Here is a 26,146-nt window from a genome sequence, read left to right as displayed (position 1 = left end):
GTATTATATTGAAGAGTTTGATGCTTGAAATGTGTCTGCTGATTTTGGTGAGTTTTTGAGCATGTTCAGGGGGTCTAATAAGCACTTTAATGGAGGAGAGAGTCATTGTTGCCTCTGCTGAGTCATGTGACCAGCTGTGTGGAACCCCTAATCAGTGGGTGACATCATCACAGAAGTGCAGGGGGATGAGATTCCTAAAGGGGACAAACTTCTCATCCTGTAGGCCAGAATGTTGACCTAATCTGTGTGAAAATATGATTTTCTTGAAGAGCGTTTTGTGAGGAATCCAACCATGTCATTTTTAAAGCTGTGCGACTTTTACTTTTTTGTCTAGAGGCCCAACTGCTTCACTGAAGCTCCTCTCCCATCTGTTAACATTGCGTGGTCGGCGACTTTGAGGGCTCGCCATTCGAAAACCGGGCCCGAAACAACGAATTCCCCCACAACTTTTGTAGAACAAGGTCTGGTCTGTCATGTGAGCCAATTTTCATGCCGGTACCATTTTTGGTTATTGACAAGTTAATGTTTGAAGAGAGGCTTAAATTTCAGAAAACTCTTATTTTGGCGGGCAAATTGCCGGCTTCCTGTTGGAGCTACGCGAAAATACCTCCTATATTTTTTGTGCGTCTCGATGAGCTGAACGTTTTGGTGTTGGTTTCATCTCTCTGCGACATTCCTGGCCTGAGCTAGGGCCGTTGAAGTGTGTTTTTTGGGTTTTTTGGCTCTATGGAGATTATTATGGGATGTCGGGGGTCATGTTTGGTATCAAATCGCAATTTCACGCGATCCTGATATGCGTGCCAATTTTGGTGAGTTTTTGAATATGTTTAGGGGGTGTAATTTGCGTTCTCGGGGCGGGTGGTATAATAAGAAAAAAAAAGAAACGCAGCAGGAACAATAGTGCCCTCGGCCTTCGGCCGAGGGCACCTTCTAGCCCTGCTAGAAGGTGCCCTGGCTCAGGCCGAGGACCCTAATTAAAGCTGCAAGCAGCGTTAGACGGGTCCTCGGGGCTCATGCCGGCTCCTGTCCCCTCACAGTCTGTCATACTGTGTGTCTCAATGAGACGAACATTTTGGTGTTGGTTTCATCTCTCTACGACATTCCTACTGGCCGCTATGGCCGTTTTAGTGTGCCTAGGTGGCGCTAGACAGCATTTTATGGGATGTTTGGGGTCAGGTTTGGTTCATGTTCATGTTTGGTATTTTTTCTCTTTTTTTGGACGCAAATAATGTGTGTGCCAATTTTGGTGGATTTCTGAACATGCTTGGGGGTGTAATAAGCGATGGGAGAACGTCAAAAGGGTGTAGTAAGGGTAAAAAATGTACTGGCTGTGGTGGCCATTTTAGTGTGTCCAGAGAGGTCTGGTAAGCAACACTTTAAGTGATTGATTTTTTTTACAAAAAAGAGAAAAATATTTTTTTTTTTTTGTTTTCTTGCATTATTATTAATGTACTAAAAAATTATGGGCAGATGTCAACATCCTATTTATTTTGTTTATCATATCACAGTAGAATCATCATATTTGACTTTTTAATCTTACACTCAAAATTACAATGTGGAAGGGATTGACTTTTTATTTTTACAGCTGGTGGAAAAATAAACATTTCTATATCATTCACGTATGGTTAAAACGAGTATTCATTGGTTTATATGGGCTTTAATAAATTAGTACAATTAAACACCTGTTTTACAAATGAAAGTTACAGGATTTACCAGTCTTTGCATTACTTCCCTTGTATTTCAAGGACTGTGTTGTATTTATCATGGCAACTCATTCCAGTAGATGGCGGTAATTGAGTAATACTTGCCACCAGCGTTAGCGCCGTGCATTGTGGGAACTGTATTCCAAGAACACCGGTCAGATGCAGACACAGATAGAAACGTTCTCTAGTATCAGTGGGACATCCTGGGATGTATACAGTAGATTTTACAACTTTTACCATTCTGCCTAACAAATACTGAATTTGGGGCAAAATAGCAGGCACTGCTACTGTCGTACGCGGTTTGTAAAACATCCGCGGGGATCAGTGGAGCGGCGGGGGATGACGTCACGCGACCTGTCAACAGTATACGGCCTGGTCAACAGCTGATCTCACCAAAACACGAGCGGATGCAGAGGAAGATATGAGTCTGTTTCTCTGTCGGTCGGTCAACTTATTGTACACAGCTGCTTTGCTCCAGCACATGGGAGGAGGGAGAGGATTCACCGTATCCCCAGAGATCCCGCAAGATGACATGAAGTGGATTAGACTGATTCAAACAGGGGACAAGCCAGGAGAGAGCGCTAACGTCGGGAGCTCTCAAACAACGGATTCCGTCTGTGGTTTGAACAGGTACGGTAAATTAAAGTTTCTAGGCTTCAGTACTGTTTATTTTACTACCTGTCATCTTAGTTATCAGCAGTATTTTTGAACGTGAAAGGCAAGTTGGACCGTGTAGCTAACAGAAGCTAACAGAAGCTAAACGTCTGTTGCTCACTTAGCTACAAGCAATTTATTGTAGAAAAGGGGTGGGAAATATAATTGTGGTGTAATGCAAGACTATACAAGCTTCTGCATTTAAAGGGAGATTATCAGTCTACATATCATAAAGATGCGCACGTATTTTGCTGCATTTATCTGCATTCATTGAGACGAGTTGGCATTTTTAAACAATAAATTCAACCTGGTAGCAGCATCAAAATGTACGGTTGTTTCGTGGTGAGTTACCAGAGATTGTACTTCACAACAGAGGCAACGTTGATCAAGTTTTAACGGCTACCGAGCAACCCAGTATTTTGGAGTTAATCGCGACCTTATAACTGGTGACTCTTGGACAAATACTGTAGATGTGGTGCTTTGTTATTCGTTATAGCTGACTCTAAAGACGTTAAAAACACTACAGTTGCGTTAAATGCATGATTAAACGATTCGGTTATGTTCAATAACGTTTTGTGTGGTATCATTCAATGTCAATGTGATTAGAATGCACAGCTAATGGTAGCATTCTCTGCTGCGTCTTCTGCCGAAGGGGGATGTACGTCAGAGTGACGTGAGGTACCAGCGGGGTATAAAATGATCGATCTGGCGTCGTCTCGTTCTTCTCACAGACTCTGGAGGTAAGACCCATTTCGTTGTCTCTTAATTTGATGTAAGCATATGTTGTGTTGAACCTGAGAAATGTTAAACGTGGTTTAAGGTGAAATGAAAGAACGATATCAGGTATAAGTAAGATTTTGCTGCTCTGCGGTGAGATTGAAAACTTTCTAGAAGCTTCTGTGAGGTGTGTTTTCTGAACTACTTTGATAGTGAAACGATGTAAGCCTTTCTATCAAATAAGATGTACATAATTAAGATGGTGTGATACATTTTTCGCGCATTTTGAGTACATTACGATGACTTTTTATCAGCATTTGTGGGTGGTGCTTCAATGCTAGACGTATGCTAATGTTATGGAAATCTCAGCCTTTGTTCTGTTAGCCCGCTAGCGAGGCCTGCTCCGTGTGTGGTTTTGTGTCCTGTTGAGAGAAATGCTCTGTAGTCTTTACTCCAAAGACGATAATTGCCCTAAATTAAATAAGTTTTATATATGTAAGATATTATGTTACATTTGTGGTGAATTTGAAGAACATTTTGATGACTTTTAGTCAGCATTTGTGGGTGGTGCTCCGACGCTAGACGTATGCCAATGTTATGGAAATCTCAGCCTTTGTTCTGTTAGCCCGCTAGCGAGGCCTGCTCCGTGTGTGGTTTTGTGTCCTGTTGAGAGAAATGCTCGGTAGTCTTTGCCCCAAAGACGATAATTGTCCTAAACTAGAGAAGTTGCATTTCCTTGCAGCAAATGCGTTGAAATGCTGAAGCTGGAAAAGTTTGAATAAAAGTGGAAAAAGCTGAAAATGTAAAATAAAGGAAAGAAAAAATGGTAAGCGAAATGAGGTTTATACAATGAGTGGATTAAGAAAGTGGATACAGTGGAAATGTAAATCAGCCTTTAAAAGTTAAAATAAATAAATAAATAAAAAGAGAGAAACCGAACAGTGAAATCTCAAAAATGAAGAAGAAAGCAGAAATCTATGACTAATGTGTAAATGAGATGAAGAGAATAGGACCAGTTTAATGTGTGAACAGAGTCTCGAGTCAAAGTCTGCAAAAAGTAGAAGCAGTTGAAGTTGAAGGACTTGCAGGGGATCAGAAGATTATTTCAGTCTCTATTTTTGATGGTAAAATGTTTTAAATAAAGTTTAATCATTTAAAAGTTAAAAAAGGGGGTTATGATGTGAAGTAGAGCTGAAAATGTGGAATGGAGAGAAGAAGTAGAAGAAATAGGGGAAAAACAGTACAGAGATTAATGAAGCACTAGTAATAGAAGAAAAACCAGCAGTTTGAGAATTATAAGGTGTGGGAAAAAGCTGTATGAATAGTGGAGCATGTAGATTAAGACAAAGGGGGAGGTATGGTATAATAAGTAACTGAAGTACATGTGTGTCTTTGTTCCTGGATGCTTTGATTACTTCCTGTTAACAGCTGTGTGTGATGAAAGGATGTCATGTTTGAATCCTCTGTCGCCTTGTCTCTGTTTTTGATAGTAAAATATTTGTGTGTGTGTGTGTGTGTGTGTGTTAATCATTCAAAAGTAAAGAGGGTAGAGATGTGAAGCCTACAGCATTTTGTGATATAAGTAGAAGAAGATGCAGTAAAAAGGAGCTGTGGATCCATACAGGGGTGAGAAGATTGATGGAGGACTTTGGAAATGGTGCCAAAGTCTTTAAAATGCCCAAACAGTGCAAACTTGTGTGTCCTGTGTGTGTGTGTGGTAGACTGTATCTGCATGTCCTGTGACACCCAGCAGAGATCAGCTGTTGCCATGGTGATCACTACTTAAATCATAACGAGTAACAGATGTTAGGAACCCTACTCCTTCAACAGAAAGCTCTGGGATTTCTGCTGGGACACCCTCTGAATCTTCTGTCACAGTTTAGTAACAGAGTGAGATTTGTAAAAAGCGAGCACATCCTATGAAAGCCAAAGCTTTGGGGAACATGTCAGTACAATTTTTGTACAGATAGATGTAGAAGAGAGAGGACGGTGGCAGTTTCAAAAAGGGCCTCAAAATGGTTCTGACCAGAAATGTTTGATCAAAGTCCCATAGTATTACATAGGAGCAAAAGCTGAGTTAGGTCGACAGTTGGCTGCATACTGTCCAAATGGTACAATCTTTTGCTTAAATATCACCTTTGTTAGAAGCAGGAGGACTCAGGGAACATTTTGATGCCTTTTTTGTTTGATTTGAGTCAAGTTTGAGAATTTTATGGCAGGTTAATCGGCAGTTTTTTTCAGTAGCAGCAGCTGCTTCTCTCAGTCAAAGTGAAAACATTCCGCACTCTGAGAGCTGGAGGAGAGGTGAAAAGAGTGAGGAGTTTGTGTCGCTTAGACAGTGAAATCTCGAAAACAGTTGAAGATATTAAAAAAGTTATTACAGCTATCAGTAGTGGAAAGATCAGTGAACATTTTAAAGCAAAAATGAAGTCTGTAAGTGGGAGTAAGCTGAAGTTAGAGCTTGTTAAAGTTGAAGGAGATTTTAGTCAGAGGAGCTGAAATTTCCCATCTGTTTAACATAGAGAAATTTTTTTGGAAAAAGCTGAATAAATCAAAAAGTTTAATAGTTAGAAAAGTGAAAATATATAGCACACATGTCCTAAACAAGCTGAATAGTTTAAAAGTTGAACGGTGAAAATCGGACAAAATTTGAAGGTTGTGAAAAGGTCCAAAAAACGTACGGAAGAATAAGAAGAAGAAGAAGAAGAAGAAGAAGTGGAATAAAGTCACAGGATAACAATATGTTGAAATGCTGGATCAGCATTTCAACATAATTAAATAAGTTTTATATATGTAAGATATTATGTTTCATTTGTGGTGAATTTGAAGAACATTTTGATGACTTTTAGTTAGCATTTGTGGTTGGTGCTCCGACGCTAAACGAATGCTAATGTTATGGAAATCTCAGCCTTTGATCTGCATTCAGCCTTTGTGTTAGCACGCTAGCTACTCTGTGCTGTCTTTCGTGTCATGTTAACACAAATACTCGATGAACTTTGATCATGGTGCAGTGGTTACCCTTTAAACAAATAAAATATATATATTGATGAAAGAATTGCACATTTTTGGTACATTTTGAATACATTTTGATGGCTTTTACTCGGTTGGCAAAAGTTGTGTGCATACATATGCTAATGTAAGCTCGGCCTTTGTTCAATAATTGCTTTGTGTTAGCCACGTTAGCCTGCTCTGTTATATTAAGACAAATGTTTGATATTCCTAAACCCAAGTACAATAATTGGCTTCTAAACTAATCAAATATATGAATTTTAGATGCAATGAAACATTTTTGGTGCATTTTGGAGAGTATTGCTTGGTGTGATATTTGCTTTGTGGGTTTAGCTATAATAATGCTGTGTCATAGCTACTAGTTAGCCACCATGGTGTGCCAGCCTTGGCCTGCTCAGTGCTTGGTTTTGTTTAATATGGAAAGAAATGCTAGATAGTCTGCCCTTAACACAATTTAGATATATATTTAAGATACTTTGGTACTTTTTTGGTGAATATAACAAGATTTTTATGAGTTTTACTTGGTTGGTTGGTGTGTTGCTTTTCTGTAATACTGAGACAAATGCTTGTTACCTCCATGTACAATGATTGGCTTCTAAATAAATTAAATATATGTATTTTAGACACTATAAAACATTTTTGGTGCATTTTGAAAACATTTTGAAGATTATTTCTTGGTGTGATATGTGCTTAAAGGTTATAGATATGGCTATGCAGTGTCCTTATTCAGTGAACAGAGGTCATAAATAGGACTGTTGCTCTTAGGGTAAGAGGATATGGGCTCTGAATTTAAACATTCAGCATTTGTGTTTAGAAAATGATGACAGCATGCTGTTTTTGTGGCTTTAATATTCCTGTAGTGTTGTAGTCTTGTTTAACAGTAGGAAAAATGTTTTTAATGAGTGAACACAGGATATTGAAATATGAAATAACAAGTTGATATTAATATAAATTATTAATGATAGTTCTAATAAACAAATAAATGAATAGTCAATGATTTGTCACCATGGAAACCTTCTTCTTTGTTGTGCCTGTTTACTTTCAAAGTTGTGAAATAAATATGTCATAAGGGTTTGAGCTTAGGCTTCCGGAACTCTTGTCAGAGGTTCCAAATAGAAGTGGAACCCTCAGAGGGCAGGCTAGGGCTCTGTTTGTTTACATTCAAACTTAAAAATTTTAAATGTGGAAGTATTGTCTTCTTTGTCCTGCATTTTCACATTTTTATTCAGTGAACAGAGGTCATTAATAGGACTGTTGCCCTTAGGGTAAGAGGTTATGGGCTCTAAAATTCAACATTCAGCATTTGTGTTTAGAAAATGACAGCATGCTGTTTTTGTGGCTTTTTTTTCTCCCACAATAATCTTGATTACTCTTAAATAGTATTGATTTGAAGATTCCTTAGCTGTGTGATCTTATGCTCTCCTGTGGTTTTTATTGGGGCATTTTGAATACATTTTGAAGATTATTACTTGGTGTGATATGTGCTTTAAGGTTTTAGATATAGCTGCGCTGTGTCAGCCTTTTTTTTTTGTGAAAGCTACTTGTTAGCCACGTTAGCTGTAGCTTTTTTCTCCTTGTTTGGGTCATGCTGAGAGAATAGACTTATTGTGTAAGTGTGTGTGTGAGGTTTTTCTGCCTTTGTTTTAAATCTTAGCTTGAGCTGTTGATCAGTTGTGTATCTGTCCTGATTAGCAGGCCAGAGCTAACTGGCATTTCGTGAGGGTTAAAGAGCCATAATGTGTGAGTGATTAAAGTGATTGTTTGGGACTTTTAAAGTTGTGTTTTGTGGCATTCCTGGCATGCTTATAATGTGTAGATTAGATTTGCATGCATCTTGATGGCTTTTTTTTTTCCTACTATTATCTTACTCTTAAATGATATTGTTTTTGAGATTCCTTAGCTGCATGCTCTTCAATACTCTCCTGTGCTTTTTGGTGCATTTTAAATATATATTGAAGGTTATTACTTGGTGTTATATGTGCTTTAGAATTTTAGATGAAGCTATTCCATGTCAGCCTTTTTCCCTGTGAAAGCTACTTGTTAGCCATGTCAGCTGTAGCTTTTTGCTCCTTTTTTGGGTCATGCTAAGAGAAAAGACTTATTGTGTGAGTGTGTGTGTGAGGTTTTTCTGCCTTTGTTTTAAATCTTAACTTGAGCTGTTGATCAGTTGTGTATCCGTCCTGGTTAGCAGGCCAGAGCATACTGGCATTTTGTGAGGGTTATAGATCCATAATGTGTGTGTGTGATCTAAATGATTGTTTGGTTCTTCTAAAGTTGTGCTTTGTGGCATTCCTGGCATGATCTTATTGTGTAGATGACATATGCATGCATTTTTTGTGGCTCTTTATCATAATAATCTTGATTACTCTGAAATAGTATTGATTTGAAAATTTCTTTGCTGTGTGATCTTATACTGTCCTGTGCTTTTTTTGGTGCATTTTGAAGGTTATTTACTTGGTGTGATATGTGCTTTAGGGTTTTAGATATAGCTGCGCTGTGTCAGCCTTTTTTTTCTGTAAAAGCTACTTGTTAGCCATGTTGCCTTTATATTTTTGCTCTTTTTTGGGTAGTTCTGATTAAAGATACATTTTGATTACATGTGCATGCATTTTTGATGGCTTTTTTTTCTTCTGCTATAATCTTGGTTACTCTTAAATGGTATTGATTTGCAAATTTCTTGGCTGTGTGATCTTATGCTCTCCTGTGCTTTTGATTGGTGCATTTTAAAAAACATTTTGAAGATTATTTCTAAGTGTGATATGTGCTTTTAGGTTTAAGACAAAGCTATGATGTGTCTGCCTTTTTCCCTGTGTTAGCTTCTTGTTAGCCACGTTAGCTGGAGCTTTTGGCTGATTTTTTAAGTCATGCTGAGAGAAAAGACTTATTGTGTGAGTGTGTTTGAGAGGTTTTGTCAGCCTTTGTTTTAAATCTTAGCTTGAGCTGTTGATCAGATGTGTATCTGTCCTGGTTAGCAGGCCAGAGCTTACTGGCATTTTGTTGAAGTTTTGATCCATGATGTGTGAGTGATTAAAGTGATTGTTTAGGACTTTTAAAGTTGTGTTTTGTGGCATTCCTGGCATGCTTTTGATGTGTAGATTAGATTTGCATGCATTTTTGATGGCTTTTTTCTCCTACTATAATCTTGCCTACTCTTAAATGGAATTGATTTGGAGATTCCTTAGCTGTGAGCTCTTCAGTACTCTCCTGTGCTTTTTGGTGCATTTTAAATATATGTTGAAGGTTATTACTTGGTGTGATATGTGCCTTAATGTTTAAGATATAGCTATTCCACGCCAGCCTTTTTCCCTGTGATAGCTACTTGTTAGCCACGTTAGCTGTAGTTTTTGCTCCTTTTTTGGGTCATGCTGAGAGAAAAGACTTATTGTGTGACTGTGTTTGAGGTTTTTCTGCCTTTTTTTTAAATCTTAGCTTGAGCTGTTGATCAGTTGTGTATCCGTCCTGGTTAGCAGGCGAGAGCTGACTGGCATTTTGTGAGGGTTATAGATCCATAATGTGTGAGTGATTGAAGTGATTGTTTAGGACTTTTAAAGTTGTGTTTTGTGGCATTCCTGGCATGATCTAAATGTGTAGATTACATTTGCATGCATTTTTGTGGCTTTTTATTGCTCACAATAATCTTGATTACTCCGAAATAGTATTGATTTAAAATGTCTTTGCTGTATGATCTTATACTGTCCTGTGCTTTTTTTGGTGCATTTTGAAGGTTATTACTTGGTGTGATATGTGCTTTAAGGTTATAGATATAGCTGCGCTGTGTCAGACTTTTTTTTTTCTGTGAAAGCTACTTGTAAGCCACGTTACCTATATATTTTTGCTCTTTTTTTTGGGTAATTCTGATAAAAGATACATATTGATTACATGTTCATGCACTTTTTGATGGCTTTTTTTCTTCTACTATAATCTTGATTACTCTTAAATGGTATTAATTTTCAAATTTCTTGGCTGTGTGATCTTATGCTCTCCTGTGGTTTTTATTGCGGCATTTTGAATCGTATTGAATATTATTACTAAGTGTGATATGTGCTTTTAGGTTTGAGACAAAGCTATGATGTGTTTGCCTTTTTCCTTGTGTTAGCTTCTTGTTAGCCACGTTAGCTGTAGCTTTTTGCTCCTTGTTTGGGTCATGCTGAGAGAAAAGACTTATTGTGTGATTGTGTGTGTGTGAGGTTTGTCTGCCTTTGTTTTAAATCTTAGCTTGAGCTGTTGATCAGATGTGTATCTGTCCTGGTTAGCAGGCCAGAGCTTACTGGCATTTTGTTGAAGTTTTGATCCATGATGTGTGAGTGATTAAAGTGATTGTTTAGGACTTTTAAAGTTGTGTTTTGTGGCATTCCTGGCTTGATCTTAATGTGTAGATTAAATTGGCATTTTTGATGGCTTTTTATTTTCCTACAATAATCCTGAGTACTCTTTAATGGTATTGTTTGAAGATTCCTTAGCTGTGCGCTCTACTGTACTCTCCTGAGCTTTTTTGGTGCATCTTGAATTCATTTTAAAGAATATTACTTGGTGTGATATGTGCTTTAAGGTTTTAGATATAGCTATGCTGCGTCAGCCTTTTTTTTGCTGTGAAAGCTACTTGTTAGCCATGTTAGCTGTAGCTTTTTTCTCCTTTTTTGGGTCATGCTGAGAGAAAAGACTTATTGTGTGTGTGAGGTTTGTCTGCCTATGTTGTTCAAGTTGTTGATCAGTTGTGTATCTGTCCTGGTTAGCAGGCGAGAGCCGACTGGCATTTTGTGAGGGTTATAGATCCATAATGTGTGAGTGATTAAAGTGATTGTTTAGGACTTTTAAAGTTGTGTTTTGTGGCATTCCTGGCTTGATCTTAATGTGTAGATTAAATTGGCATTTTTGATGGCTTTTTATTTTCCTACAATAATCTTGATTACTCTTTAATGGTATCTTTCAAAGATTCCTTAGCTGTGCGCTCTACTGTACTCTCCTGAGCTTTTTTGGTGCATCTTGAATTTATTTTGAAGATTATTACTTGGTGTGATATGTGCTTAAAGGTTTTAGATATAGCTAATCTGCGTCAGCCTTTTTTTTCTGTGAAAGCTACTTGTTAGCCATGTTAGCTGTAGCTTTTTTCTCCTTTTTTGGGTCATGCTGAGAGAAAAGACTTATTGTGTGTGTGAGGTTTGTCTGCCTATGTTGTTGTTTGTCCAAGTTGTTGATTAGTTGTGTATCTGTCCTGGTTAGCAGGCCAGAGCTTAGTGGCATTTTGTGAGGGTTATAGAGCCATAATGTGTGAGTGATTAAAGTGATTGTTTGGGACTTTTAAAGTTGTGTTTTGTTGCATTCCTGGCATGCTTATAATGTGTAGATAACATGTGCATGCATTTTTGATGGTCTTTTTCTCCTACTATAATCTTGCTTACTCTTAAATGGAATTGATTTGATGATTTCCCTAAATTTGTGCTTTTCAGTACTCTCCTGTGCTTTTTGGTGCATTTTAAATATATGTTGAAGGTAATTTATTGGTGTGATATGTGCTTTAAGGTTTTAGATATAGCTATTCCACTCCAGCCTTTTTCCCTGTGATAGCTACTTGTTGGCCAAATTATGTAGCTTGTTCATCTTAGTTTAAGCTGTTAACCAGTTGTGTATCCTTCCTGGTTAGCAGGCCAGAGCTCACTGGCATTTTGTAAGGGTTAAAGATCCATTATGTGTGAGTGATGATAGTGATTGTTTGGGTGCTTTAATGTTGTGTTTTGTGGCTTTTTATTCTCCCACTATAATCTTGCTTACTTTTAAATGGTAGTGATTAGCAAATTTCTTGGCCTTGTGATCTTATGCTCTATTGTGCTTTTTGATGCATTTTGAATATATTTTGAAGATTATGACCTGGTTTGATATGTGCTTTCAGGTTGTAGATATAGCTATACTATGTTGGCTTTTTTTTCTGTGAAAGCCACGTGTTAGCCACATTATGTGGCTTGTTCATCTTAGTTTAAGCTGTTAATCTGTTGTGTGTGTGTTCTGGTAAGCAGGCCAGAGCTTACTGGCATTTTGTGAGGGTTAAAGATCCATAATGTGTGAGTGATAAAAGTGATTGTTTGGGTCCTTTAAAGTTGTGTTTTGTGGGATTCCTGGCATGATCTAAATGTGTAGATAAGGTTTGCGTGCATTTTTTGTGGCTTTTTCCCCCCCAAAATTATCTTGATTACTCTTAAATGGTATTTGAAAATTCCTTGGCTGTGTGCTCCAATGCTCTCCTGTGCTTTGTTGATGCATTTTAAATATATATGTTGAAAAACTATTACTTGGTGTGATATGTGCTTTAAGGTTGTAGATATATAGCTACGCTGTGTCTGCCTTTTTTCCTGTGTTAGCTACTTGTCAGCCACATTATGTAGCTCTTCCTCTTTTTGGGTATTTCTGATAAAAAAAAATACATATTGTTTGAGAGTGTGTGTGAGGTTTGTCTTCCAATGTTGTTCATCTTAGTTTAAGCTGTTAATCAGTTGTGTATCTGTCCTGGTAAGCAGGCCAGATCTTCATGGCAATTTGTGAGGGTTAAAAATACATAATGTGTGAGTGATTGAAGTGCTTGTTTTGGTCCTTTAAAGTTGTGTTTTGTGGCATTCCTGGCTTGATCTAAATGTTTAGACTAGATTGGCATTTTTTGTAGCTTTTTATTTTCCCACAATAAACTTGATTAATCTTCAATGGTATTGATTTGCAAAATTCTCAGCTGCGTGATCTTATTCTCTTCTGTGCTTTTTTGCTGCATTTTGAATACATTTTGAAGATTATTACTTGGTTTGATATGTGCTTTAAAGTTATAGCTGTGCTGTTTCAGCCTTTTTTTTCTGTGAAAGCTTCTTGATAGCAACGTTAGCTGTATCTTTTTGCTCCTTTTTTGCTGAGAGAAAAGACTTATTGTTGTGTGAGAGTATGTGTGAGGTTTGTCTGCCAATGTTTTAATCTTAGTTTAAGCTGTTAATCAGTTGTGTATCTGTCCTGGTTAGCAGGCAAGAGCCGACTGGCATTTTGTGAGGGTTATAGATCCATAATGTGTGAGTGAATAAAGTGATTGTTTAGGACATTTTAAAGTTGTGTTGTGTGGTTTTCCTGGCATGATCTTAATGCATAGATTACATGTGCATGCATTTGTGTGGCTTTTTTCCTTCAGTACTGTCCTGTGCTTTTTGGTGCATGTTTTAATACATTTTGCATACACTTTTTGTTGCTTTTTTCTCCTACAATTATCTCGATTACTCTTAAATGGTATTAATTTGCAGATTCCTTGGCTGTGTGATTTGCTTCCCTGTGCTCACCTGTGCTTTGGAGACTGACTGCGACTGAGACTGCTGCATTTCTGCGATCTTTTGATCCAGGACACACACATCTTGACACTTAAACATCTCTTTAAACCGACACACACCTAGAGTAACTGCTAATCTGCACACACTTTAATTGATTTTATACACATTCACTCAAGCAGACACACACAGACACACACAGTCACACACTCACACACACAGACACACACACACACTTGCCCTCAGCCAAGGTGAGTTAAAACATTTCTACATTGTAATGTTAGGTGAAGCGTTGCTATGTGAAGCCTTGTGAGTATGATTGGCACAGATTGACTGGTGTTTTCTCTGTGAGCGTGGACTCAAAAATTTCTCTTTAATCTTCCTGTTCAGATGCCGAGAGCGAAAGGCCATCGGAGGGCGTTGGCCTTGAAGAGGAAGAGGGCAGAGGACCACCCCTGGACTGCCCTCGAGCCTGTCCCCGAGTTCGTTGCTCGTATGTGTCAAACTTTCATTTCAGAATGTTCACTGATATGGTTTGGATGTAATGTCCCTTAATAATGTTCTGACAAACTTCAATGTCCATTAAACAGGGCGCGGTACCGGGTACCGCCACCGAACGCGGAGATGGCCAACCTCTGCACTGACCCACCGGAGCCGCAAGTTGGTCACTCCAGCGCATCGTCCGGACCAGAAGGTATGATTTTTGTTTAATTCATCGAAAAATTGCAGCGAGTAAGGTGACTGTTGGCAGGTTTCTCAGTTGTTAAAGAACGTCTGTGTTTTTGCAGCTGGTGTTCGTTGTCGGAGACTCCCACCTCCGGGCCATGGTGGACGGCTTCGTGCCCATGCCGGTAGGTTCTCTGTCCTTTGCTTTTCTGTCTGTTCCAGGTGCATCGGCAGCCGAGCTGAGGACAGAGGCCCTGCACGCAGACGTCCCGTGGACCCCCGACGCCGTCTGCGTGCTCGCCCCGAGCAACAACCTCACGGCCAGCCGGACGGTTGGTGAGGCAGCGTTGGACTTCGGTGCTCTCCTGACCTCCATCGCCAGCCGCTGGCCCAAGGTGTGTGTTTGTGTTAAGTTTTTGTTGCTAACCGTTTGGTTTTGTGTCAGCAAAGCTGTTGTGAGCAGCCTTTGAATTGTCATGCACTTATTTTAGAGAAATGAATGCGATCTGCTGACAAAGGTTTTTTTTCTGTAAGGTGTTCGTGCTGGACTTCCCTCCACGCCTGAACATCCACCCGGGCCTGCAGTTGGCGCTGCGTCAGGAATTCCACCGAGTCGCAGCACGCATGGGTACGTTTCAATCGAGTTTTTCTGCAAAATCGGAGATTTGAGAATTTCATATGTGCTAAAAAACTGTGACGGCATGCATGGATGAACATTTACATGTAAATGCATGCGTTAATGTTTACTTCAAGTATTTAAGTATTTTTTTGTGTGTGGTTTGTGACACTTATTTCAGGTTTCCCTTACGTGTCTGTGGCTGAGCACCTCCCCCTCCATCGGTTGGAGCTGTGGTGCCCCGACGGCGTAAGTATTGTCCTAATTTTTACAAGACACTTTATGTGACACTAAAGAAAACATCCAACTAACAAGGTGAAATGTCTGGTGTGTCTGACTGTTTTTCAGGTGCACCTCAGCGACACCGATGGGACCCCTGTGCTGGTGGATCTGCTGTGGAACGCTGCTGTCCAGCAGCTGACCCAGCGTCCGCCCTCGCCCACGCCCGCGGTGTCCCGCCGGACATCGCCGCGTGCCACGGTGTCTCCCAGGCTAGTTGTGACAGGTCACCTCCCCGTGATCCGTCACAGCGACCCCTGGGAGTGGACTGTGGTTGGAAAGGAGGACAAGGTAAAGTGTTTTTCTGATCGAGTGTGTAGAAGTTTGTGCAAAGCCTGCATGTTAAGTTTTTTTTAAAACAATGTTTGTTTTTTGTTTTGAAGGCCGGAACACCTGCTGTGGTTCGGCCTGTCATCCCGCCCAACCCTGTGTGGTTCAGCGGTGACATGTTGGATGCTATGGAGAAGGTCAGTCCTTCTTCTGGCTCCGGCTGCATCGCTGAGCCACCAGCTGGCCAGGTAAAGTGCACACAAGCCATATGACCAAATAGTTGATAACACAAGTGGTTAACAGCTGTTATAAAGGTTTGTTTTTCTTCCTCTAGGCTTCGCGTGCGAAGCGTCGGCCACGAGGTGTTGCCAAGAAGCGCAGTGGAGGAAAGCGGCAGGTGTGGTTTTTGTTTTTGTTTTTGCTGGTTTTGAAGAGTGACCAATGCAGTGTGATATGTTTTGATAAGAGTTGCATCTTGATTTTTTTTGTTTTCCTGTTCTTTATAGGTGGCGGCAACACCTTCACCTGCCCAGGTGACCGAGTCTGCCTCCGGCCCCAGTCCGGTCCAGCGCCAGGTGTGTTTTTGTTTAAACATATTATGTGACTTATTGTTTTTCCACCTGCATTTTTCCACCTGGTTTGTCATCCAGTTAAACTGAATTTTTGATTTGTGTCAGGCGGAGGCAGCAGCCCAGGAGTCCGTGGTCCCGGAGGTCGTCGTGGAGGAGACATCGCTGGAGTCCGAGGTGTCGCAGGTCGTCGCGGAGGAGGTGGCTGCGCCGTGCCCTGCTGTCCGCGAGGGAACCCAGAGGCCCCAGAAGATCAGCAAAGCTAAGGACCACTTTTTTTCTTCTGCTTGTGTTTCTGATGCTGGGTTAGATTGTGACAGTAGTGATGTAGCAGCAGAGGCTAGCAGAGCTGGGAGGCCAGTCAGGGTTGTGCGCGGGTCGTTTCATCAGGCTGACGAGCGCTTTTTTTACGGAGGACAGCAGTGTATGGCTATAGCTTTGGTCAGCTTAGCCAAACACACGCTGAGCAGTGTTTTTTCCTGGGACAGACGTCAGCTTGATCGCGCGGTGATTTGCGGTGACGAGTTGTACAGTAATTTGCGCGATCGAGGCATCTTCAACCACGTGACAAATCTGCTCTCTGTCCCAGATTTGCCTCAGCGGTTGATGATTGATGATGCGGTGGTTCGCTTTGTTTTTGGCGACTCGGCATTCGGGGATGTCGGCGTGACCGAGGGTGAATACATCGACAGCGGTGTGTTCATCAGTTTGCGTGACGGACTAAACAGGATCTTCGGTCAGTACCGCACATGTCTTCTGACGATGTGTGGCAACACTTCTGCCATCATCTGTGAGGATGGACGGTTCGCTGTGGTGGACAGTCACTCACGCGGTAACGAGGGCTTGTTACACTTTAACGGTACAAGCGTGGTTTTGCATTTTGCGTGCCTGGATGACCTGCACCGCTACATCTGTCGCTTGGCCGACAGTCTCAGTTCGAGGGAGAAGCTCTTTGAACTGTGTGGCGTCACTGTTCATGTGGGTGCAAGTCCAGTGCTGCCTGGTGTTTCTGTGGAGGGTAGGGTCACAGGGGTGACTGCTGCTCCAGCACCAGAGTGTAGTGTTGTGTCTGAGCGTTGTGTGAGTTCAGATGTTAGTCCAGCACTGTCAGGCGTTTCTTTGCGGTCTTATGCCAGTGTGTTGAGCGGTGGCTCACCGGCAGGACCGAGTGTTACTGGTGGCAGTAAGTGGGGCATTTCTTCTGACACTTGTTGGTCGAAGAAATCAAGGCAATCCGGCTTTCGTTTTAGGTACGATGAAGATTTCCCTCCGCTTGGTCTTAGTGCTTACGCAGATGTCAGTCCGGTGCTGTCTGGTGTTTCCGTGGAGAGGCGGGTCACTGAGGTGAACACTGCTCCAACACCAGAGTCTAGTGTAGTCAGTGAAGGCAGGTTCAGTGATGATGTTTTTGAAGGCAGTTGCGAGCCTGAGGTTTGTGTGAGTGGAGATGCCAGTCCAGCGTCGTCAGGAGTGTCTTTAGCTAGCAAAGTTAGCAGTGTCTCAGTGGCAGGGAAGCGTAAGATTTCTTCTGGGCCTCGTGTGTCGAAAAAATCCAAGCACTTTGATGTTGGTGAGGCTAATTTAGATGTAGAGTTTGTAGAAACCGTCAGAAATGCAGAGCTCGCTTTCTGTCCTCTCAGTGTAGATGTCTGCAAGACTGTGTGCAGTAGCTTTAACTTGGAGTTTGTGAAGATCGGTGGACCAGCGTCCACGCGTGTTGGTTTGTTAGGGGTTCCATGTAGAAATGAGAGGATCGTGGCTGATGGTAACTGCTTTTTCAGAGCCATCTCTCAGGCTGTGAGTGGTTCTCAGAAGCACCATCGTAGGGTTAGGCTTGCGGTTTGCAAACATCTCCAGCGGAATGCTAGTCATTATTGTAGTTTGATTAGGAGTGAGTACTCTTCAGTGGCTGAGTACGTTCAGCAGTCCAGGATGGCAAGTGTTAATTCTTGGGCCTCAGAGGTGGAAATTCAGGCTACAGCAGATATGTTAGGCGTTAGTGTTTGTACATTTTATGATGGTCGTTGGCTAAAGTACAGCTGTAGCGGTAGGTGTTTGTCGTCGGATTGCATTTATTTAGAGAATGTCTCAGGGAACCATTTTGAGAATGTAGTTTGTGTTTATGAGCCTGGACTGCAGAGCTGTTATGGTTATTGTAAAGTCAGTGAGGTTTCAGGTTACAGTTTTAGGGCTAGATGTCAGGAAGGTGTTGTTGGTAGGGAGGAACCAGCAGTTTGGTGCAGTGATGCCATGGAATTTTCAGATTTAGGTTTAGATGTTGAAGACGAGGATGCAGAGCCAGGTGTGTGGTTTGCAAAATCGAAGTACATCAACCGTAGGGAGTGGAGTCAGAAGAAAGAAAATAAGTTGCTCAGTGAGAGACGTCAGATGAGGTTTAGAAAGAAATATCAGGATAATGTGATTTTTAGAGAACAGAAAAAGTCAAAGAGTGTTGAAAAGTATAGTGAAGATGCGTCACACAGAGAGAAGGTTAAAGGAATGAGTGTAGGGAAGTATCAAGAGAACCCTGAGCACAGAGAGAAGGTTAAAGGAATGAGTGTAGGGAAGTATAAAGAGAACCCTGAGCACAGAGAGAAGGTTAAAGGAATGAGTGTAGGGAAGTATAAAGAGAACCCTGAGCACAGAGAGAAGGTTAAAGGAATGAGTGTAGGGAAGTATAAAGAGAACCTTGAGCACAGAGAGAAGGTTAAATCCAAGGGTAGGGCACAATATCAAGGTAGTGAGGAGCATAGGGAGAAAGTTATAGACAGGATTATGGCTAAATACAGGGATAGTGAGGAGCATAGGGAGAAAGTTATAGACAGGATTATGGCTAAATACAGGGATAGTGAGGAGCATAGGGAGAAAGTTATAGACAGGATTCTGGTTAAATACAGGGATAGTGAAGAGCTTAGGGAGAAAGTTAAAGCAAGGAGTAGAAAATTTAGTAAGCGTCAGTACGGTAGTTTAGAGCACAGGCGGCGGGTTATTGGTCGTATTAGGTCCAGCAGGAAACATAGGGTAGAGCAGTCAAAAGACTTTGGTTTTGTTATGAATCAGTTTTTAGAGCAGGTTAAAGATGGACCTGATTTTGTCTGCTGTGTTTGTCACAGGTTGTTGTTTAGAAATCAGGTCGTTAGTTGTGACAGGGACGCTTACAGCAGAACCAGCAGAACAGCTGAACTTGCTGAGGAGTGTATTAGTGAGTGTTTCCTGCATCAGTGTCATGAAGAGTGTGTTGTGCCGTGCCAATTGGCAGTTTCTAGAAGTGAGCTGTGGATTTGTCACTCCTGTCAGGGTAAGATTAGTAAAGGTGAGATGCCAGCTGAATGCTGGATCAATAACCTGGAGCTGGATCCCATTCCTCCTGAACTGGGATGTTTGAATAGTTTAGAGCAGCATTTGATAGCGTTGCATATACCGTTCATGAAGATGTTGGCACTGCCGAAAGGGGGGCAGAACGGAGTACATGGACCTGTGACATGTGTTCCAGCTGACATTGTGCAGTCGACTCGTGTGTTGCCCCGGTCCAGTATGGAGGGGTCTTTGGTACAGGTGAAGTTAAAACGTAAACTGACATACAAAGGGTATTACGAGTATCAGTTTGTAGATACTTTGCGTGTAAGACAGGCGCTAGATTATTTAAAGAGGACCAATGCCCTTTATGCAGATATAGAGTTTAATGAGGACTGGGTTAATGAGTTTTGCAGGATAGAGGATGAAGAAAGGGAAGAAGCTGACTCTAGTGAAGAAGAGGCTGTTTCAGAGCAGGCTGTTGTAGAGCAGGGTGGAGTTAGTGCTCAGGTAGCTGATCAGGTTAGAGCACAGGCTGAGTTTGTTGAGGGAGATGTAGAGGAAGCTTCAGACATAATACAAGATGAAATGTTACATGACAGGCAGCAGCACTGCATGTTTCAGGACACTTGTCTTATGCCTGTTGATATTGGTCAGGAAGCATTAGATCAGTATTTTGAGGATATAGTTAATATTGCGCCTGCAGAGGGAAATTGTCCGGTGAAGATGCTTTCTGACCAAACGAATGAGGCTAAATGTTTTCCAGTGTTGTTTCCTCGGGGTAATAAGACCTTCCATGACACTCGATCGGCTCACCTGTCGCTTACGCGTTATTTTAACAATAGGATCATGCATGCGGACGGTCGTTTTGCGGGTAATGTAGAGTACATCTTTTTTGCGCAGTACATGTCGGAGTTAGATCAGGTAGTGTCTAATGTTTCTGTGGCGTTGCGTAAGGGTAAAGTAGGTCAGAGGTCTCAGCGAATCACTCAGGGTATGTTAAAGGATGAGGAAGCTTTAAAGCAGTTGTTAGAGTTTGATGATGGGTTTAAGTTCCTGAGACCAATTAGGGGGACTCCGGCATTTTGGCAGACTGTTCAGAAGGAAGTGATGGCTTGTGTTCGTCAGCTAGGGATACCGACGTGGTTTTGTTCATTTTCGTCTGCTGATATGCGCTGGCAGAATCTGCTGACCAGCATCCTGAGGCAGGAAGGCAGATCGCAGACGGTAGAGGATTTGGAGTGGGCAGACAGATGTCAGTTGTTGCGTCGTAATCCGGTGACAGCTGCGAGGATGTTCGATTACAGATGGCATTGTTTTTTGAAAGCAGTTCTCATGTCTCCCGCTGAACCAATTGGCAAAATCGCCGATCACTTTCATAGGGTCGAGTTTCAGCAGCGCGGTTCTCCTCATGTTCACTGTTTGTTTTGGATCGAGGGCGCCCCCAAAATTGGTAAGAACACAGATGAGGAGGTAGTTGCGTTCATAGATAAATACGTCTCGTGCGAGTTGCCCTCTGATGATGACACATTATTGGACATTGTGACATCAGTTCAAACACACTCCAAACGACACGCTAAGACTTGTAGAAAGTCAAAGAAGAGCAAATGTCGTTTCAATTTCCCAAAACCAGCTACGAAGCGGACATTTATCTGTCATAAAAAAGAGTGCAAATGTGGCGGGAAAGATGCATATGGCATAGACGAGAGAGCTGCTTCAAAAAACATGCCAATCTGTAAGTGTTTCGACAGCGACGACGAGATGCCCAAGGAAACAGCGGAGGCAATTTTAACAGCTGTTAAGAAAGCTGTTGAAAATGAGGTGCCTCCTGCGAGTGTAGATGAGTTGTTTGCGAGTTTGGGCATTAATCAGGACATCTACGAGCAGGCGTATCGGCGTTTAGAAAAGAAGACGAAGGTAGTGTATAGGAGAGAGGTAAACAGTGTTTGGGTGAACCAGTACAGTAAGAAGTTGTTGAAGTGCTGGAACGCCAACATGGACCTTAGCTTTGTCACTGACGCCTACGCAGTTGTCATTTACATCATTTCGTACATTACGAAGTCAGAGAGAGAAATTGGCCTTTTATTGAGCAATGCCCAAAAAGAAGCTTCCAAAGAAGGAAATCTCTCTGCTAGAGAAAGCTTGAAGAAGCTGGGGAGTGTATATTTACACCACAGAGACGTCTGCGCCCAGGAGGCAGTGTATAGGCTAACGTCCATGCATCTGAGGGAATGCTCCCGAAAGGTTGTCTTTGTGCCGACAGGGAGCAACATAGTCAAGATGAGTTTACCTCTCAGTGTTTTGCAGGAAAGGGCGTCATCACATGATCTTCGCTCGGACGACATGTGGATGACTAGCATAGTGGACAGGTTTAAGAACAGGCCCGACGACGACGTGTTTAGCGACATGTGTATGGCGACGTTTGCATCTGAGTATCGTGTTCTCTCCAGGAATGAAAAATCAGAAAATGCGATTGAACTGAAAAACAATTTGGGCTTCATTCTGAGGAGAACACGATCTCAGTTTGCCGTGGTTCGGTACATGCGGTTTAACTTGGAGAAGCAGGAAGAGGCTCATTTTCAGAGTCTATTGCAGTTGTTCCTTCCTTATAGAACTGACTCTGAGTTCAAACCTGAGGGCTTTGAGTTCTTCAGTCAGTTCTATGAGGTCGGGGAGGTCAGGTTCAGGGACGGCTCCGTGCACTCGGTGCAGGCTGTGGTCGAGGAGAATAGGGCCAAATTTGAGTTTGACTGTCCGGATTTGGAGCGAGCTCAGGAGATTGCTGAGCTGCTCGGTGGTGTAGATGAGGATGTGTGGGGTGAGTTGTGTCCTGAGCAGGAAGCTGAACGCATCGAGTGTTTAGAGGAGAGGAGGCAGCAGCAGGCAGAGGAGATAGAGGGAGAGCAGCTAGCTGAAGGTTTAGAGAACATCCCAGATTTGATGGGTGCTGCTAGACAGGTTGTTAGGTTAGAGAAGAACAGAAACACCATGTCTCGCAGTGAGGGTTTGTGTTTGGTTAGGTCTCTGAATGAGACGCAGTTAGCTGTTTTCTACAGAGTGAGACATTGGTGTTTGCAGAAGGTGATGGGCAAAAACCCAGAGCCTCTGCAGGTGTTTGTAACAGGAGGAGCAGGAACGGGGAAGAGTCATTTAATCAGGGCCATTCAGTACGAGGCAGGGAGGCTTCTGTCAGCACTATGTCATCAACCAGACGATGTCACAGTTTTGTTAACTGCTCCTACGGGCATCGCTGCATACAATTTAAATGCAGCCACAATTCATCACACATTCGGCATTGGAACACATGCTAGTTTACCTTACACCCCTTTAGGTGAAGATAAACTAAACTCGCTCAGAGCTGAATTGGGTCACCTCCAAATTCTAATCATTGATGAAATCAGTATGGTTGATCACATCCTGCTGGCTTATGTCCATGGTAGGTTGAGGCAGATTAGACAGACAGGCGACTTTTCCCCTTTTGGCGGTGTGAGCGTGATAGCCGTTGGTGACTTCTATCAGTTGCCTCCTGTTAAAGGGAAGCCTCTGTATAGCAGTCCCATCGGGGTGGATCTGTGGTGTAGCTTTAGCGTAGTGGAGCTCACAGCGGTAGTTAGGCAGAAGGATAGCGTGTTTGCTGAGTTGTTGAACAGGTTGAGAGTGCGTTCTAAGGACACGCCCCTTTTAGAAACGGACGTCCAAATTTTAAAGTCACGCGAGACCGGCGAGGAGAGCTCAGCCTTGCATATTTTCCCGACAAATATGCAAGTAGCTGAGCACAACCTGGAGCAGCTCTTTGCCTCGTGTCCTGATTATGTGACTATTGATGCTCAGGACTACCAAAACAGTAGCAAAACAGGCAAATTGGAAAAGATGGCCGGGCATCATAGAGCAGCATCAGACACGTGTTTGCAAGAGCGGCTGTGTTTAGCGAGGAACGCGCGCGTCATGTTGTGTAAGAATGTAGATGTCGGGGATGGTCTGGTCAATGGAGCATGTGGCACCGTCACTCACATTGAGTTTAAGAATGTGAGTGACAAGTTTCCTCAAACAGTTTATGTTAAATTTGACGATCCTAAAATTGGCTCACAGAGGAGGAAACAGCGTGCACATGCAGCAGTAGAATGCAGGGATTCTACTGCTATTGATCCAGAGCAGGAGAAGGCTACAAAGTGGGGGGGTTTGCGTGTTCAGTTTCCTCTCAGGCTAGCGTGGGCGTGTACGGTACACAAAGTTCAGGGTTTGACGGTGGACCAGGCTGTGGTCTGTTTTAAGAAGGTGTTTGCACCCGGGCAGGCGTATGTAGCACTTAGTCGAGTCAGGGCTTTGTCGGGACTGATCATCAGGGATTTTAATGAGAAGGCCATTTTCAGCAAGACCACCATCAGAGAGGCCTTGGAGGGCATGCCTCCATTTTTGATTGGACAGCAGAAGCCTTCATCAGATGCACCCAGCTTCTCTGTGTATCTGATGAACGTTCAAAGTTTAAGCCGCCACTTGGTGGATCTGATGTCTTGCACACAGCATTTACAGCCTAACTGTATTGCTGTCACAGAAACGTGGCTCACTGTACAGTCCTCATTGGACAGTGTCCAAATAGATGGTTACACTTTCCACAGTCGTCCTCGTGGTGTGTGTTACAGCAGCAGCAGCAGTCACGCCAAATTGTTAGAGCTTCAGCAGCTTGAACATGGTGGAGTTGGTTTATATAGTGAAGACCAATTGGACTGTGACGTTCTGCAGGTACCCGATTTGAATCTGGAGTGTTTGGTGTGCCTGTTTCCAAAAGTAAACGTAGTTTTGGCAGTGATCTATTGTCCACCATGTTATCCAAATTTAGTACTGAAGGAAAATCTGGGGAAGTTACTTGACTGGTTAAATCCAATCAGTAACACAATTGTAGTGATGGGAGATTTTAATGAAAACATTTTGAAAAACTCATCAATTTGTAAATTCATGGGCACAAAAGGTTTTATACAGCATGTAACACAGGAAACCACAGAGAAGGGGACTTTGATTGATCATGTTTATGTTAAAACAACACAGTACGATGTGGAATGTGCAGTGATGCCCACGTACTTTAGTGATCATGAAGGCATTCTGTGTAGTTTTAGAGTTAAAGATGATCAGGGGCAGGTAGATGTCAGTGTAGGTGAGCTAGAGGAGCTTTTTAGTGCTGAGTTTAGTCTAGGTGATGATTAGTGTGGTTGGTTTGGCAAAGGAGGCACACAAAGGATTCACAGTGGCAGTGTGAGTTCATTTTCTGAGTCAAACACGGCTACATCGCTCTGCCATGGTGCAAATATTGGTGTTAGTTGTGTTAATCTGTAGGGTTTAAAGAGGAAACTGGTGTGTAGTTTTTTGGTGTGAAATTTTTGCTTCCACCACGGTTGGAGTTTTGTGTTTTTATCTGGAGTCTGCCCACTCACATAGTGAACGCCATGTAGGAATTTTAGTGGTCCACTGTGCATGTTTTCTATATTTGTGTATTGTATTTATATATTTATATATTTATTTATCTATTAATGGTGAGGTTTTGAATTGTCGGTATTTGTCGTGTAAATTTTGTGTAGTGGTAATTAAAGATGTAAATAGTAATTATGATTTGATTGTCTTTAAAATAATCATGCGTCTTACTGGAAGAGGAAAGTGGTGTTTTTTTTAATGTTGTTGATCATGTAGGCAGGCATTTCAGTTAATCATGTATGTTATAGTTGTTAGTGTTTGTAGCTGTTAGTCTTTGCTTGCTGCACATTAACTGTCATTTTCTTCAAGTGTATGTTTGAGTTCAGTTGTGTTAAATCTTCATAAGTTCACTTTCAACAGTTCAGATGAAAACTGTTTGTGAACATGAAGTAAGAGCAAATCTGTTCTGGCACCACAAGGCTCAGACTCCCCATTCTGCATGCCTGACTGCCAGGACAGGACAGCTTTAAAAAGAAATAGTTATTATTGTTATTGTTGTCATTTTCCATGTCTCCTCCTCCCCCTTTGTGTCTTTCAGTCTTATGTTTTCTCTCTCTGTCCCTCTGAAACCTATTACAACATTGTGGTCATGTAACTCTGTGTTTAGAGACAGTTTAGCTGATGGTGCACACGCTCAGATGATTTTGTTCTTAAAATGAGTCTTTGTGTCTCTGAGGTGAACTGTCTGTTGGAAGATGCTGCAGTGATCCTCAACCTCCTCACCAGCAATGAGCTGTGGATGTGGATGAAGCAGCAAAAGATTTTTGAATTCACAGCAACATATGTATTTGTTTTGTCATCGGCCAGAGTCGTTCAGATGAACTGTAGTCAAAGTATTTATGTCCATGACATTAAAATGTAAAAAGTTAAAGATAAAAAAATAAAGATATGTTAATGTAAGTTCGACAGCAATGAGAGAACTAACGTCTGGATTTCTGATAAGTATTGGATGAATTGCATAATAAAATAATTGTTTTGATAATCTTGATGCTGAGTAACTTTTTCATATTTAAAAGAGAAATGACAAGTAAAATGTATAGACACAATTGAAGTATCTGAAAATACATTTGACCAAGAAACCAGACATTTAAATGTGAAACTGTTTTTGAAAATAAATTATATAATGCTAAACATCAGTGTTGTCTGTCATGCTGTTAATAGTTAATCAAAATGTTTTCCATGTAATGTGAAAAAACAAAGGTGAGTGATAACTTTTCCCCTGGTTTACAGTGTAATGTAGTTGGCTCAAACTTTAAAGTGTCAGCTGAGTGAGGATGAGAAAGGGTGAGATTTTACTGTCTTGGTCCCACACCAGCCACCCAGATGTGAGTTCATTAAAAACAATTCTGGTAACGTAGTCTCATTAAAATTTTAAAGTTCTCGATGACTTGGTTACAGAGTAAATTATGTTCCTTGTTAAGTATATTTTTTATAATTATAAGCAAGATTTCATTTTTTTTTTATAGGTGGTGAGTTTTCCAATATAAAGTTGTAGGTATGAGCCACAAAGTGGGGAAAGTGTGATTGATGTGATGAGAAAAAAGTATCTGTAGTGAAGCACCTGAATGTTTCATTTGGAATGAGAGGTGCACATTCATTCAACCCCATCACACCCAACAT

The 26,146-nt window shown here is 41.6% G+C and overlaps 1 protein-coding gene across 2 annotated transcripts; it reads left to right on the top strand.

Annotated features, from left to right (window-relative positions):
- The first annotated feature begins 2,089 nt into the window (after window positions 1-2,089).
- On the top strand, window positions 2,090-25,540 carry LOC141803192 (uncharacterized). Of its 2 annotated transcripts, none has more exons than XM_074687134.1 (12): window positions 2,090-2,333; window positions 3,010-3,097; window positions 13,760-13,862; window positions 13,960-14,063; window positions 14,158-14,430; window positions 14,570-14,663; window positions 14,833-14,900; window positions 15,000-15,221; window positions 15,314-15,448; window positions 15,535-15,597; window positions 15,707-15,775; window positions 15,878-25,540. In XM_074687134.1, exons 3-12 carry the CDS (start codon window positions 13,760-13,762, stop codon window positions 24,260-24,262), a joined length of 9,516 nt encoding a protein of 3,171 aa, XP_074543235.1. In that variant the 5' UTR covers window positions 2,090-2,333; window positions 3,010-3,097; the 3' UTR covers window positions 24,263-25,540. The 2 variants fall into 2 exon arrangements, with proteins under 2 accessions (XP_074543235.1, XP_074543234.1); XM_074687133.1 differs by having other exon boundaries at window positions 13,349-13,862.
- Window positions 25,541-26,146: the final 606 nt, after the last annotated feature.

The sequence above is a fragment of the Halichoeres trimaculatus genome, unplaced genomic scaffold (genome assembly GCF_033239565.1).
Source record: "Halichoeres trimaculatus isolate MK-OKI-2021-1 unplaced genomic scaffold, fHalTri1.1 fHalTri1_scaffold_14, whole genome shotgun sequence".
NCBI lineage: Eukaryota > Metazoa > Chordata > Actinopteri > Labriformes > Labridae > Halichoeres > Halichoeres trimaculatus.
Note: the sequence above shows the minus strand (reverse complement) of the source record. Positions and strands in the feature narration are given on the sequence as shown.

What these genes read in the sequence shown, in the direction of transcription:
- LOC141803192 (XM_074687134.1), top strand. Translation starts at nt 13,760, where the DNA reads ATGCCGAGAGCGAAAGGCCATCGGAGGGCGTTGGCCTTGAAGAGGAAG. An exon ending in TCGCCAGCCGCTGGCCCAAG is followed by an intron (nt 14,431 to 14,569) that starts GTGTGTGTTTGT and finishes TTTTTCTGTAAG; the next exon opens with GTGTTCGTGCTGGACTTCCC. An exon ending in CCAGTCCGGTCCAGCGCCAG is followed by an intron (nt 15,776 to 15,877) that starts GTGTGTTTTTGT and finishes GATTTGTGTCAG; the next exon opens with GCGGAGGCAGCAGCCCAGGA.